The sequence below is a fragment of the Protopterus annectens genome, chromosome 11.part0 (assembly GCF_019279795.1).
Source record: "Protopterus annectens isolate FY-2018-M chromosome 11.part0, PAN1.0, whole genome shotgun sequence".
In the NCBI taxonomy this organism is placed as follows: domain Eukaryota; kingdom Metazoa; phylum Chordata; order Ceratodontiformes; family Protopteridae; genus Protopterus; species Protopterus annectens.
In genome coordinates, this window is record NC_056745.1 from 1,139,221,706 (window position 1) to 1,139,238,986 (window position 17,281).

A 17,281-nucleotide genomic window follows, 5' to 3' on the forward strand; every position below is an offset into this window, starting at 1 on the left:
CAATTCAGGTACTATCTTGACAAAACTAAATCTTTCACATCTTTGGATCAATTGTTTATGTCTTGTGAAGGTAAGAACAAGAGACAACCTGTATCCAAAAAGACTATTTCCAAATGGCTATTACCATAACAAATCTATTTCAGGCAGGGTCAAGGTATACTCTTCCAGGGTTTTGATTTCATCTGGCTTTTAGGAAAGAGTTCAATTCCAGAAGTATTTTCTGTACATGCTTTTACAAAGCACTATAAGCTTGATTCCTTCTCTAGGTCCACATCAAGCTTTGCTAAGACCATTTTCCTGGGGCTCCTGGATTCTCTTTCTACCTCCCAAATGTAGTTAGCTAAGGTAATCTACCCATATAGCTAAGGCTACTGAAGCAGCTATATGTATGATGAATATAATACAGTTGTGTAAGTTGAACTTACCATAACAGTAGCTGTTCAAATAACCACTGCTGCAGTAGCTTCTCCCTCCCTCCATCCCCCTTGTTTTTTGGTATTTTTTTATGCCAGGGTGTGAACATTTATTTTTTGTTGTTCCTAGCATTTTCCTTTCAAGGCTCTGCCCCATCTCTCTTCTGGCATGAAAGCTCTGAAGGAAGGTGCCCTGAGACTTTAGAAGCTGGCCAGCTGTAACATCCTTGGCAGGATATAACCCATATATCCAAAAGCAAGGTAAAGCAGCTCCACGGCAACAGCTTGTCTCAGATCCAAATTTTTATTAAATGCAAACGTTAAAAAATCTTAATATAAGTGTTTTCATCTGTCTATGCAGACTTCATCAGATACAAATGGATAAAACCAAACAAATGAATTTAAATAAATAACACCCATCAATGTACTGGTACATACCCACCCCTTCTAACAGCATTTAAAGTGGCCCAACACCTTTTTTCCTCAAATCTGCTCACCAAATAAATACAATGCATGACATTATTAAAATATTTGTATTAAAGACACCTTTTTTTTAGCATATTACTTCAATAAAACTTTCCAACTTAAATTAATATTTTATAAAAATCAAAATATAAAATGGGTAAGTACAGCAGAGCTAGTAAGGGAGACTGCTAGAAAGGTGCTTGGTGTGACAACTGGACAGAGGAAGGAGGACAATGAGACCTGGTGGTGGAATGAGGAAGTACAGGAGAGGATACAGAGGAAGAGGCTGGCGAAGAAGAAGTGGGATTGTCAAAGAGATGAAGAAAGTAGACATGAGTATAAGGAGATGAGGCTCATGGCAAAGACAGAGGTGGCGAAGGCTAAGGATAAGGCATATGGAGAGTTGTATGAGAGGTTGGACACTAAAGAGGGAGAAAAGGACCTGTACCAATTGGCTAGACAGAGGGACAGAGCTGGGAAAAATGTGCAGCAGGTAAGGGTGATAAAGGATAGTGAGGGAAACATACTCACAAGCGACAAGAGTGTGTTGAGTAGATGGAAAGAGTACTTTGAAGGGCTGATGAATTAAGAGAATGAGAGAGAGAGAGAAGGTTGGATTATGTGGGGATAGTGACTCAGGAAGTGAAACAGATTAGCAAGGAGGAAGTAAGGACAGCTATGAAGAGGATGAAGAATGGAAAAGCTGTTGGCCCAGATGACATACCAGTGGAAGCATGGAGGTACTTAGGAGAAATGGCAGTGGAATTTTTAACCAGATTGTTTAATGAAATTTTGGAAAGTCAGAGGATGCCTGAGGAGTGGCAAAGAAGTGTTTTGGTACCTATCTTTAAGAATAAGGGTGATGTGCAGAGCTGCAGTAACTACAGAGGGATAAAATTGATCAGTCACAGCTTGAAGTTATGGGAAAGAGTAGTTGAAGCTAGGTTACGAACGGAGGTGATGATTAGTGATCAGCAGTATGGTTTCATGCCAGGAAAGAGCGCTACAGATGCAATGTTTGCTCTGAAAGTGTTGTTGGAGAAATACAGAGAAGGTCAGAAGGAGTTGCATTGTGTCTTTGTGGACTTAGAGAAAGCATATGACAGGGTGCCTAGAGAGGAGTTGTGGTATTGTATGAGGAAGTTGGGAGTGGCAGAGATGTATGCAAGAGTGGTACAGGATATGTACGTGGGTAGTGTGACATTGGTGAGGACTGCGGTGGGAGTGACAGATATGTTTAAGGTGGAGGTGGGATTACAACAAGGATCAGCTCTGAGCCCTTTGTTATTTGCAGTGGTGATGGACAGGTTGACAGATGAGATCAGACAGGAGGCCCCGTGGACTGTGATGTTTGCAGATGACATTGTGATATGTAGTGAGAGTAGGGACCAGGTTGAGGAGACTCTGGAGAGGTGGAGATATGCTTTAGAGAGGAGAGGAATGAAGGTCAGCAGGGCTAAAACAGAATATATGTGTATAAATGAGAGGGAGGGTAGAGGAATAGTGAGGATGCTGGGAGTAGAGTTGGTAAAGGTGGATGAGTTTAAGTACTTGGGATCAACAGTTCAGAGTAATGTGAGTGTGGAAGAGAGGTGAAGAAGAGAGTACAGGCAGAGTGGAATGGGTGGAGAAGAGTGTCAGGAGTGATTTGTGACAGACGGGTACCAGTAAGAGTGAAAGGGAAGGTCTGCAAGAGGGTAGTGAGTCTAGCTATGTTATATGGGTTGGAGATGGTGGCATTGACAAAAAGGCAGGAGTCAGAGCTGGATGTGGCAGAGTTAAAGATGTTAAGATTTGCACTGGGTGTGACTAGGATGGACAGGATTAGGAATCAGTATATTAGAGGGTCAGCTCAGGTTGGACAGTTTGGAGACAAAGCAAGAGAGGCGAGATTGCCTTGGTTTGGACATGTGCTGAGGAGGGATGCTGCGTATATTGGGAAAAGGATGCTAAGGATGGAGCTGCTAGGTAAGAGGAAAAGAGGAAGGCCTAAGATAAGGTTTATGGATGTGGTGAGAGAGGGCATGCAGGCAGTTGGTGTGAAAGAGCATGATGCAGAGGACAGGAAGAAATGGAAACAGATGATCCGCTGTGGCGACCCCTAATGGGAACAGCCAAAAGAAGAAGATGATGATGATGATAATAATCAAAATATAAACATATAAGATATAAATAAGTATTCACAAACAATATATATTTAACTTTTGAATTTACAAAAAATAAACATAAACCCAGTGGAAGGAATAATAGCATACTGGTTCAGGTGGGTTTGACTGGTTGGCTTGGTGGGAGTCAAACCCTGTACCTTTTGTTTTTGAGGTGGGCACCTTAGCAATTTGTATCTGAGACAAGCTGTTGCCATGGAGCTGCTTTACCTTGCTTTTGGATGGGTTGGCTTGTTTTAGAGTTTTCTTAGTCTGCAGTGTGTTTGGCTTTGTATATAACCCATATAGCTAAATGTACTGTAGCAGTGATCATTCAAACATCTACTGTTATGGTAAGTTCAACTTACAAGCTCTACTTTCTTCACCACTTATGGTCTCCAGGTCCTATTTTATTGGTCACAGACAACACCACAGTCATGTGGTACCTACGCAAACAAGGGGTACAAGGTTATGGCATCTTTGCCGGTTGGCAGTGATGGCCTGGAAGCTAGCCTTACAGCATTTAAATATGATTCAAGCCTCTTGCATCTTGTCATAGCAAAACCTAGTGGCAGACAAACTAAGCAGATCCTAGATGGACCGTCACAGTTGAAAACTCAGGACAGAGGTCTGCCTGGATTTGGTCCAGATGTGGGGAACAGTTCAAATAGTTATGTTCATCTCTTTTCAAAACTGACAGTTGGAAAAATTCTGTTTAAAAACAGAACTTAGGAAAATTAAGTCAGGAAAAAGAGCAGTCTCAGATGAGGTCACAGCATATATTGTCAAGATATTGGATGAGGTAGGGGAGAAATCGCTGCTCAGGGTACTCATAACAGTATGGAAAAAAGGCTTTTTCCAGATGACTGGAGAATAAACATACTAGTTTCAGTGTACAAGAACAAAGGGTGCATCCACAACTGTGGACAGTAAAGAGGTAAACTGCTCTCACACTGCTTGAAAGTTATAGAGAGGGTGTTTTTAAACAAATACTCAGAGTGATAGAAGGTAAGATGGGAGATGAGTAGTTCAAATTTAGATCAGAATGCTGCACAACCGACCCAATGTTTGAAGTGAGATAGGTAGTTGAGAAGAAACCTGAAATGAGGAAATATTTCACCTGGGCATTTCTAGACTTGGAGAAAGCATGTGACACTGTCCCATGAAAGCTGATCTGAGCAGTCCTGCATTGGTTTGAAGTCCCAGAAACACTGATAGAATTAGTTCAGGCTATGTACAAGGACCCAATCACTGAAGAACAGTGTTCAGTCTCACAGAGGGGTTTCCAGTGGAGTGGAAGTAGGTGTGGGTGTGCATCAGGGTTCAGCTCTTAGCCCACTGTTGTTCATACTTGTGATGGACGATATTAGTAAACAGGTCATAGAGGATAGATTAACAACATTGCTGTATGCAGTTGATGTGGCATTACAGGCAGATTCAGATCTTTAGCAAAGGATAGGGGAATGGAATACAAAACTGAAGGCACATGGAATGAAACTGAGTACAGACAGAACAGTTATAATGACAGCAAATGGGGAAATCAGATAATCCTGAAAATTGAGAAGGGGAAGATACTGGACCAGATTAGAAACTTCAAGTATCTGGGAGGGATGGTTGAGGGAAGAGAAGTTTGAATAAGGAGGTCAAAGCTAGAATCAGAGGGGCTGCAACAAACTGGCACAGTGTGTCAGGGTAGTGTCTAACAGAAAAATTCCTAAGAAGCTGAAAAGTAAGGTGTACAAAAACAGTGGTGCGACCAGTAGTATTATATGGTACAAAAACCTTGCAGTTAAGGTAGAGCAGTTGATGAAGCTAGAGGCAATGAATATGAAGTGCCTGAGATGGGTGGTAGAATGCAAACTGTGTGACAGATGAAGTGAGGACATAGTCTTTCTATGTGGCACATCTCATTACTAAGGGTTTTGCATCCAGGAAGAAAAAGGTCATTGTCACCCTCTACTCTTCCCTCATTAGGCCAGTCATCGAGTACAATGCCCCATTTGGCATGTACCTCACTAGACACCTGCAACAACTGGAGAGGCCACAAAAGTACCTCACAAACAGGATCCTAGGCCTTAAACATTTGTCCTATATGAAAAGACTCAAAAAACTCCAACTATTCTGTCTAATATCGCCTACTTAGAGGCAATCTCTGCTTGGCTTACAAAGCCATGTTTGACCCAGCTCTGTTAGAAATGCTACATCTAAAGGAATCCCAGTCCCTCTGCATCACACACTCCAGAGACCTCAACCACATTACCACAATCAACAGAACATGCTGTAGGGACAGGTTCATAACCCAGGGACTGCCCATTCTCTGGAATAGACTTCCTATACGTGCAAGCAGAGCACCTCACTGGCCCTCGTCAAGAGAAATCTTGATGAGTGGATGAGAAATAGAAAATTCACCCTGGGGATCACTCCAGTGGTTCTACTTGACAGAGGTACTGGGAACTAAGTTCGGATGGCATGATGCCAGGGTAATCCTATGGGGTAGGCTTGTAAAGGCTCCATGGCCATTAACCTACTACACACCTATGAATCTATAAGAGCAAAAGCCAAAATAGCTCCAGTTGCAGAGTTGGTCAAAGAAACCTGATTACACTGGTTTAGGCACATGTGCAAAAAACTAGAAGACAATCTAGTGAAAAAAAGATTTGGGACAGACAGGAAGAAGGCAAGAGAAACTAAGGCATCCAGCAAAGAAGTGGATGGATTGTGAGAGACAAGACCTGTAGCAGTCATTCATGACTGTCAAAGAAGGTAGGAGAGGAGCACTGAATCAAGAGAGATGGCAACAGTTGACATGCTACCCAGACTTCACATAGAAATCGGGGAAAAAAAGGGGGTTGATGATGACATCCTTACACCCATGCTTGGAGAACAAATGCATTCTCATTCCCTTGGATGGGATTTTTACTTTATGCATTTCCACCCTTTCCACTGATACTCAAGGTGCTTCTAAAGATTCAGAAAGTATTACCAAAGATCACTGTAATGATCCCTTTTTGGCCAAGGCTATGTTGGTTCTCCCTTTTAATTGGAATTGGCCAGGGGTAATTACCTCAAGTTTCCTCACAGTCTGGGTCTTCTCACACATTGTCAGGGGTGACTGGTGCACTTACCTAAGAGCAATTGCTGCTGGTGGCCTGGATGATTCTGTCTTGATATCTTTTAGGTGCTTGTTCCATGAGGATGTGCAGCAGGTTTTAAAGAAGGCAAAAAACCTGCAACTAAAAAATCTTATGTTTACAAGTGGAAAAGGTTTTGTATGTGCTGCCCAGTATGGTGTTCCCCCCCTCTAGTTTTAAAATATTTGTATGATCTACTCAGTGATTGCTTATCTTATGCATTTATCAAGGTGCATCTTGCATCCATCTCATCTTCTTTGTCTGTGGATCCCTCCCCCCACTTTTATTTCTTTTTGTAGTAAACATTTTATGAAAGAAATACTGCACTTGAGATCCCCTTTAAAGCAAATTCTTCCTCCTCAGAATCTGAACTTTGTTCTTAAAAAATGGACTTGATCTCCTTTAAACCTGCATTTAAGGCTGATTTGAGGTTTATCACTTGGAAAACTATTTTGCTTATTGTTCTGACATTTGCAAGGTGAGTCTCTGAGCTAGAGGCTCTCATGGTGGGCCAGTCTTATCTGATTTTCCACAAGAACAGAGTTGTTTTATGCACCTTGCTTATTGTTCTGACATTTGCAAGGTGAGTCTCTGAGCTAGAGGCTCACATGGTGGGCCAGTCTTATCTGATTTTCCACAAGGACATAGTTGTTTTATGCACCAGTCCTTCCTACACACCAAAAGTTGTTATTGAATTTACCCTGAATCAAGCCATTAATCTTCCAGTTTTCACCAACTTACTTGGATCCCAATTAGCTTTTTATTAAGTAAAATAAATAAATAAGTGACTGAGCATTTTCGTCTCATCACAGCAAATTTCATTTGAAGTCTGAAACATAATGAAACATTTTCAAATATCTACCAATCAATAGAAATGATAAATTAAAAGTTTTTTTTCCTTGTTACTCCCACTATGGTAAATCTATTCCAGGCATGGTTAAGACACATTCCACCAGAGCCTTAGCCTCTTTGGGGGCATATTGGAAGGGAGTGGACTCTGAAAGCATTCTCTAGGCAGTAACCTGGTCCTCCATTCATACTTTTACAAAACAGTACAATTTGGTTAAGACACATTCCACCAGAGCCTTAGCCTCTTTGGGGGCATATTGGAAGGGAGTGGACTCTGAAAGCATTCTCTAGGCAGTAACCTGGTCCTCCATTCATACTTTTACAAAACAGTACAATTTGGATTCCTTCTCAAGTTGTAGAGCAGGCTTTGTGAGGACCATTCTCTAGGGGCTCCCTGGATCCTTATCTGTCCTCCTCCCAGGTGGGATAAGCTTTAGGAATCACTCACATGTCACTGAGGCAGTGTGAATTATGAACACAGTGCAGTTGCTTAAGTCCTTCTTGCCTTTAACATTAGATGTTCGAATTTCACACTATCTCAGTGGCAGCACCCACCCACCATCCTATTTTTTTGTATATAGTATCCAACCGTGTTGTGCTGTTTGGCTTTGGTTATTTTTATTGGTGTTTTGTGGCTGTGAATGGGTTGGTTTCAGACAATTCTTTACTTCAGGTCCTTCTTGTTTCTTCCTATTGGCACTAAAAGCCTGAATAACTGATTTTCTGTGACAGGGGTTAGGCTTCCCTGATGGGAGAGGCTTAGCCAATCCCTTCTCACAGATGTACAGAGATGGGGATTCTGTGCTATGGAAAGCTGCTAATGTGGATCGTTGTCTAGGTACAGAACCTATATGCCAATGAAGCAGTGTGGAATTCAAACATCTGCTGTTACAGGTAAGTAGGACTTAGCAACTGTACTTTCTTTGTATCTATTCTAAGTCTATCATATGCTTGATGTATGTAATTGCAATATTCTGCCCTGTAGCCTTCATAATATAATTGTATTGTCTCAGTCTTATGGGCTGAGAAGTGGCTGAAAATGGCTCACTCACACAGTTTCTAAATAAAAATACATAAATAAATCAACTCCAGAATCCAGAAGACTTATTCCACAAAACATCCTAATTCCCAAGTTCAAATATAAGTTGCCATTAATAGTGCTAAAGTCTTGTTGAATCACACAGCTTTTCCAAATCTCTGTTTATAAAATCTGAAAGTTTTCAGAATGGGCTCCTTAAACTGAACACCGCTGTCTAATTGGCCAGTTGATTGCCAGTTAACACACATGCAGCCCTTCTTTATTGCTACCAATATTCAGTTTTGTAAGTAAAATATACTACCCACCTTTGAGTTACAGACTAAATATCAAGAACTAACTCTACAGTCTGTGAGCACATCTGAAAGAATCCCTTATACATTGAAGACCACCATTTGTGCCAACAGTAGAACTAGTACCTTCCCAGTAGTAAGCAAGTACTAATTGCCCACAGGTAATGATTTACTGTTATGTTGACCTTCCCAATAGAAGATAGAACCATTATGTTAAATATTAATGGGTCTTCAATGAAAGGTTTCTTTTTCCCTTAGTATTTGCAAAAGAACAACCTTGGTTGATCTAAAAATGAGCAACAAACAGGAAGACTAAAGCTACACACATACAGCAGGAACTTATTTTTAAACTGTTTGCATAAACTACCAAAATTGCTTCAAAGTTTAGCATGACATACCCAGATAAATTATAACAAAAAGGGCCACCTCCTTTGGAATATCTATCTTTCCTACTAACCATATGCACTTCTCATATTCCATTCAAGCTGTACTGAGAAGTCTGTCTAACACTTAACCAATCATTAGTAGATACTATGCAATCCATAAAGGGGAATGATCCTTTAACAACTATCCCATATAGCCTACCTCAGTTTAGATCAAATCTCTTACTTATGTATTAGTGGAGTACACTTGATACTCTTTACCATACCTTGCAACAAATCCAATACCACATCTGTTGTTGCAGAAATCACCAAATCTCAAATAACTCAATCTCTTAAACTTGCCCCTTAATAAAACTCAGTCAATTCACATTACTATGACCTCTTACCAGTAATGCTCCTGAAACATGGTCGTTCAAAATAATCTTGATGCACAGCTGTCTGTGATCAACCTCCATAATAAATGCAAACAAAATATAACAATCATAAATCTAGCACATACTAAAAAATAATTATTTTACTTAATTATATGCAGTCCTTTACCCAGAATGTTTCCAAATGACAACAGATAAAAAAAGTAAAATAACTCCCCAGCTACTCGTTAAGTCCAATCACATGCTCTCATTTATCATTAGACATTAAACTTTTATCAACATGAAGAACAAATATAATACCATATGTATGCTGCTGCTGTTACATAAGTGAATAATTTTCCACTGAGACCATTTGTAGATCCGTTTAGGTTTACAACACATCTCTCAACTGTACAGAGTTTCACAGAATGTCCATGTTTTTGCCTCATATTTTTGGTCTGTTCCTCATAAATAATGTGTTTTTTTGACAAATCACTGATCACTGGAATAATCTAAGGATTAAAGTCACTAAATAAGGACATGTGTTTGAGTTTCTGACTTCATATCTTTCAGAAAATGCATGATAACACAAACTTGTTATTCTATCAACTTTCTATGTTTAAAAAAGCAGTATTTAAAATGTGTCCCTATTTTTAGGCCTTTCTCACCCCATTATGTCGGGCTTTGTCCAGATTTCTTGTGCTAAGAGGTTGAGAGGTATGGTTTACACTGACTCTAACCCAGTCAATTACCTAATATAAATCATAGCAACTTTACATACCATGACACCAAGACACCTAAATAAGCAGTAATGTCATTATTTAACCTGTACATTTGCATAACTTTATAAGAGATGTGCACCATATAGCTTCTCCTAACATTTCACCCAACATACATCTCACCTCAACTTTAACACTGGAAAATTCCATTTCCTAATAACCATACAGCACATTTCTGGAGATGCCTTGTGAAAGTTGGTGCAAAGTTAACATACATGCCAGAACACACAAATGCTGTATGTTATAATCCCATTAAATATACCACTTATTGATAGCAGTAACATAGAACAAATCATGTAGCATTGCTAAACTTTAACAATAGTACACCTTGCTAAAACAGCATTTCACAGTCTAAAATGAACATTTATAAAGGTGTATATATTGTGAAGAGCTTCAAACACTTTAACAATTTTAACCCTGTCAAGTATTAAGTTCACAAAACATATATCCCTTTACAACCATGTTACAAACTGCAAGAAATACCTTAAATCTCATGCAGTGAAGGCTTATGAGATATATTTAATTGACTCCTTATAGACTCCTTATAGACATGCAAGAGGTGCAGATATATGACTCTGAATGCCCATGACTTCTTACTTTTTAAGTCTTTATGGGTACAGTCAGGCCAATAAAGCCAAATTCCATGTTAAAACATGCACCACATAACTTTCGTATAACAATATTCTTGGAAAATATAGCATATACAATGTTCAGAGTTGATATTATTACACAGAGTAACAGTCATACACGTCTAAAATCTCCTTTATAAGCTGCAAGAGATTAAATATTTCAGCATTCAGCTATGTCTCAATGATAACCAACTGTGCATTAAAAGTCCGTTACTTTTAATTGTTTATGTTGTCCTTAGTGTGTCTGTTGCATGCATCAGTGCTGTGCATTTCCAAATACATGTTATCACATAGCTATACATTAATCGAAGATTGCCTTCTTCACTTGTTGGTAACTCCGGATCTATGAGGTGCCCTCATGCTCCTCTTGATCCCCCACTGACACTTATACTCACATCCAGTGACAGCGCCATGCAAATAATCGATAACTCTACCACACACACCAAAAATCATACCAAAAACACTCTTTAAGCAGAATAAAACACTATAATTTACTTTTATGTAATAGAGCAGCTAAAGAGAGTAGCCAACCTCAAGAAGCTTCTGGAGTCTTTCCCTGTGTATGGGGTACTTTTATGTAGTTATTAAACAGTGTTTTATGATGCTTATAACAATGTACTTAATTACTTTATGTTATGATTTGCTTTACTTGCTTATTATAGTTCTCTGAGTGGTGATGATTTGTCTGTCACAAGCACACATTCCTTGTGGCGCATTTTAGGCTTGAAGAAAAAAAGAGAGAATCTATCAATACTAGATTTATATGGAAGTCTCATGCCAGCAACATCATTACCCTCACAGGTGCAAGACTTCCTTTGGCCTTCACAGGATAGAGAAACTGCTTCAGGAAAAATATCTGAAGCTATGTAATTTGGATGGATGCATACCTCTTAACTGTCCAGATTTTCACAAAATATCCAGATTTTTGCCTCATATTTTTGGCCTGTTCCTCATAAAATTTGTGATTTTCCAGACTTTTTATGGTGAATTAGTGAGGACTGAGTTCACTAAGTAATGACAGATATTTGAGTTTTACACTTCATATCCTTCAGAAAAATGCATGGTGACACAAGACCTTTTATTCTAGTAACTTTCTAAGTTTATAAGAGCAATATTTAAAATTTGTCCCTATTTTTGGGGCATTTTCCCCCATTATTTTTGGCTTTGTCTAGATTTATTTGTGCTAAGAGGTTGAGAGCTATGGATGGGTGGTAAACCTAAATGCAATGATGTAATAATGTGTTTCTCATGCAGATTGTACTTTCTTTTTTATTTAGTGCTGTAGTTCTTTATATTTGCTTGTTTATGTTGTTGACTGAGGGAACAGATCAATCCATAATGGAACTTTTTCAACCATTTGCTGGCGAGTTACAGAAATTTTAACATCTACACTAAGTGTACACAGTCTCTATTTAAGAACATCCCTACCACATTTTTATGCTTTCTAGTCACTCAGAAAGATTACGCTAGGTATACATGTAGTCTACACTTTGTGGTAACCTTTATGAATCCCCCTTAGGAGGAAGAAGGTGTGAGTTATGCTTGTGTTGATTGTTTACTCTAACTGGTGTACACTTAGTGTAGGAGTTAATGAATCCCAGAGACAGATTAATAATAAATACGTGAAGTAATGTGCCAACAAATCAAAGCACTATTATTAATAATGCAGTACAGAGAAAGACTGCTCATCGCTATTACGATAAAATTAGCTAACAGATGAAAAGTTGCACATTTCTCTGGAAGCCACATAAACCATAACACTCAAAGTGAAAATGCTTTATTTCTTGGGTTATTCAAATGACGCATAAAGTAGCTAAAACTGTATCCTGTTAATTTATAAAGAGCTCTTGCTAACTGAAATTAAGGTCCATTTAGGGTTTAGTTATGTGATCATGTGAAATTTAGGGATGTTTGGTAGTTGCTGAGGACAAAGCTATGGAATCATGGACTGGGAAGGAAGCAGAGAAGAAATAGGTTATAAATAATATAATTTAGTCTTCTTATTCTGTTATAATTTCTAAATAATATATATATATATATATATATATATATATATATATATATATATATATATATATATATATAGGGTCTATATTACAAGATCAAAACTTTAGTTAATCGAATAACTAAAGATCGATCTTGTGATATCAAAAGCCAAAACCCTCGAACGGCCAATTTAACGCAGGGAAACACTTCCCTTGGCTGTTTTGTGGATTATGCCCTTTTCTCCAATTTGGAGCGATCTTGGAGTTGGTATATTTAGTTAGGGGTGTGTGTGGGGGGCACAGCCTCCCACATGGAGTGGTGTGGGGGGGTGAAAAGCTTTTTTTTTTTTCATGCGGCCAAGGGAAGGGTTTCCCTGTGTTAAATCGAACATTCAAGGTTTTTGGCTTTCGATATTACAAGATCGATCTTTAGTTATTCGATTAAGTAAAGTTTCGATCTTGTAAAACAGACCCTATATATATCTATATATATATCTATATATATATATATATATATATATATATATATATATATATATATACACGTGTGTGTGTAAAATGGGAGAGTTTTCAGAAGCACATAGTACTCATGAATCTAATTCCTTTAAGCCATTTTTTATTGGATTATTTGTTTTATTTTCCTTTACCTGCTGTCACAGAATATGGCTAGAGCTGTATGTCAAATATATGTTTGTGCACAAAACATATTGTATTTTTAGATGCATAACTAGCCAGTTAAGCCACATTCTGGGAAATTACAGCTTCACAGATATACTCATTTATGTGTGTGTGTGTGTGTATGTATATATATACTAGCCAGTTAAGCCACATTCTGGGAAATTACAGCTTCACAGATATACTCATTTATGTGTGTGCGTCTGTGTGTGTGTGTGTGTGTGTATATATATATATATATATATATATATATATATATATATATATATATATCTTTATCCTTTGTTGACTGGTTTAGTCACAGGCTAGTGACCTATTTTCAGGGGTAATATAATATGCAGGAGATTTGGAGGAGTGCAGGGGGTTTGCTATTAGAATGTCAATTTGTATTTATTTCATGTAGGAACCTTGGAAAAATTGGTTGAAAATAATGTAGCATTATTGTATGAATGTTGTATCTATATATATATATATATATATATATATATATATATACTATGTTTACTTCTGCTATGTAGTTCTGAAATCATCAGCATACTTATTACATATTAAACCCTGATTGTTATTCATTTACACATTTTGATGCATTTGTCAAAGCCGTGATAGAAAATCTGGACATGAAAATGACCCAAGAAGAGCTTGAGCAACTGATCGTAAAATATGACACTAAGAACAAAGGAAAGTTCTCATATCCTGAATTCATTCACCACTTTGTGCTTGTTCTGAAACCTCAGGAGGGAAATCTGCTCAAGAGAATGAAAGTTCCAAAATCCAGGATACCGGTATGTATATAATGCAATATTCAGTTACTGTTTAAAGTAGTATATACACAAATAATTAGTCCATTATTTGCAAGATCCTTTATATTCATGTAAGGCTTTATATCAAGGTGAGATATGTGAAAAATGAAGTTTATTGCCAGGTCAGTTGTGAAAACAAAGAACAGGGAGTATAAACCTGTACTGATAAATTATTGCACTGTCCATGTGCTGGTAAGTCTTTGGTGTAAAAATTAAGATAAATTAAACATGAAAAAGCACTAGAATTAAGTAGGAAGGAAACAAGAAAATAAAATACACAAATATCATGACAAAAAGAGGTGATGAGTGTAACACAAAATGTAAGTCATAACAGTGTAACTCTTTTATTTTACTTTTATTTTATTTTGGTTTCTATTAGACTTCTAAACCAGGGAAGAACATTTAATACAGCAAAACATTTCCCGGCTTAACTTAACCTAAAATATGGTTAGGGTTAGGAACTGTGATACATCTGTGGTAGGTCTAAAGGAGCATGCCTTGCTATTTCATTAAGAGTCATGGAGATTGGAAGAGGATAAAAAATGGCCACCATGCAGCAGTAGCTGTGGTAACCTGTGCATAAATGATTTTATGGAAAAGTTGCTCTAAGTATTAAGAATTAATATACTAAAAAGTTTCCAACCACATCTGTATTAGCTTTTTTATTTAATATTTGTTTACTGGGAATTTCCAGCTAGCCTGTTGCTTATTTTCATCGGATGCCCAGGGAGAAAAGCTCCAAACACTAAACACTAATGATATCAGAGAAATATATGAGAAGATAGTGTAATGTGACATTGGCTAAAAAAATAAATAGTATAGTGTAGGAACACAGCTTTGATGTGTGCAGTATTTGGGTGATAAATAATTCAGTTTAAACATCATCTAGGAATAAAGTATACATACACAGTATAGGACTATTTTGATATGTAGAGTGGTTGTATGATGTGCTAGGATATTAAATTACTGCTGACAGGGAGAGAAATAAACTCATAAGAGAGAGAAGAGGGAAGTTGAGCGAAACCTAGATAGTTATAAAGGTGGGGAATATGGGAAGAGTGAAAAGAGAGGAGAGACACAGTAGGAAAGATGAGTAAAAGGAAGAGGGATTAGAGTGTAAAATTAGAATAAGGAGGGATGAATGGAGGGGATGTTGATTGATAATGAGAGTAGACTGTAGTCAGCAAAAGGGAGTAATGAGTAATGAGTAGAGGGAAGGGTGAGTGAGAATGGGGATAGAGTATAGTTAGAAGAAGGTACCTTTTATTATAATGGTGCTTGTGTTGGCCAGTGATAGAGCAGAAACAGAGCCACATATTTGATACAGTGGTTTTGAATGATTGGAGGGAATGAGTTGACCTAAAAAATATGGGTACATAATTCTGTGATTTAGTCTGTAAAGTAGGAGTATATCCTGTATCTGGTAGACTTGGTTGGTTTATGTACAGTAAGATGTTTTTGGTCACTGGATCTTAGTGGTCGATTAGAGGCATAGTTGTCTAGAGCTGTATTTAGTGCAAGACAGGTAGAGGGATAATGTATAATTTTGTAAGCAGAAAGTAGCTTTATGTATATTAAATGGTGGGGTAACTATTTGAGACTTTTAGCGCTGTGCAATGATGGGCTTGATAAGACTTGGAAAGGACGAATAAAGAAGTAATAAACCAAGCATCCACCACGGCTGATATCATACACGGCTTTATTGCAGACAAAAAGGATAAGCGCTTTCACACATGGCTGTGCTTCATCAGATCCATAAATACAAACAAAATAAAACCATTTATATAGTAAAAACAAAAGCAATTATCCAATTAAAAATAACAATTAACTATTGATACGATCTACACTTCTTAAGTAATGCTTTAACGGAATAACAGCATTAAGCCGTGGGGGCTTATCTGCCTGTAACCTAGTAATCCATTTAGTCTCTGCCACCTCTAGCCTATTGTTAAAACCCCCCTTCTCAAATCCACTGGTGTTATCTGTAAAACCAAAAATTCAAATATCTGATCAGAGTATAAAGAAATATGCTTTGCAAGTGCATTAAGCAAATTATGATGGGTCTGTTTTAGATTATCGAAGTTTCAGAACTTCGAACACCATATGGTCGACATCATATGATCAAAGTACTGAAACTTCGAACATGTAAAAAAATAAATAAAAAACAAAAGTAACTACGCCCCCCCCCCACCTCCCGCTACTTAAGTATACCAACTCCAAAATCGCGCTACAGCGTAGGAAAGGGAAACCTTCCCTTTCCTGCACCTAACTCCGTTAAAGTGCGATCTCGGAGCTGGTATATTTAAGTAGCGGGGGTGTGGCGGGTGCAGGGGGGCTTACCCTCTGCTTACAGCAGTTACATTTCTTTTTATTTTTTTTGTTTTTCATTTTTTTTTTTTTTTTTTTTTTTTACCTTTTCAAAGTTTCAATCATATGGTGTCAACCATATGGTGTTCGAAATTCTGAAACTTCGATAATGTAATATTGACCCAATTATGATGCCTTATGTCCCCTAGGTGCTGCAAAATGTGTTCTTTAAGCATCCTTAGGGTCTTACCTACACTAAAATTACTATGGCTAATGGTCTTATTCGTGGGTCCCTTTTTAGGAAATCTTGTAGGAAGAAAGCTCTTCTCCATCAGAGAAATATGCACCCCAGGCATGTGTTTGGGAACATCGCTAAAGGTCAGTTTCTGAGAATGTTGAGATTATACACTGAGGACACTGAATATCAGAATGCATTAGCTGTTCTAGAGGGAGACTTATTGAATAGGGGGGTACAAGAAAACTTTGATAGAGAATACCCTAATAGAAATGACTCAATGCGTACTACAAGATGTAAGCCATATTTTAATAGATCTAGTGAGCCCCAAGCTACCTGTAATTCTTCAGAAAGGCTTACCAATAATTTTATTAGGATGCCTTTGACTTATGGTAATAATGTTCATCATATTTGTGATATTGTTTATAAATATTGGCCGATTTTAATATCAAATGAAAAAATTAGGGACATGATAGGTAATAAACCTTCCTTTACCTTTATAATCTGTCTTTAAAAAGACAACTTTGTTTTAAAACAACTACTGTTTCACCACTAGTCTCTGATCGACTGGCCACTTTTCCTTGTAGGACTTGCAAGGCTTGTCCCTTTATGTGTAAGGATGGTATTTTAAGCATATTGGAGTGGGTTTCAATTTTAAGGCTCATTTTTATGCTGATTGTAAATTGAAAGGGTTAATTTACATGGCTAGGTGCAGGCACTGCACTTGTTTTTATGTAGGTAAGACCCTAAGGATGCTTAAAGAACACATTTTGCAGCACCTAGGGGACATAAGGCGTCATAATTTGC

General features: G+C 37.8%; 1 protein-coding gene across 1 annotated transcript in view; it reads left to right on the forward strand.

Annotated features, from left to right (window-relative positions):
- Positions 1-17,281, forward strand: part of EFCAB6 (EF-hand calcium binding domain 6) — a 3,527,179-nt gene that overhangs the window by 3,131,747 nt on the left and 378,151 nt on the right. Inside the window, exon 29 of the mRNA XM_044088493.1 lies at positions 13,730-13,914. Coding sequence (XP_043944428.1) covers positions 13,730-13,914 — 185 coding nt within the window. The remainder of the gene's footprint in view (positions 1-13,729; positions 13,915-17,281) is intronic.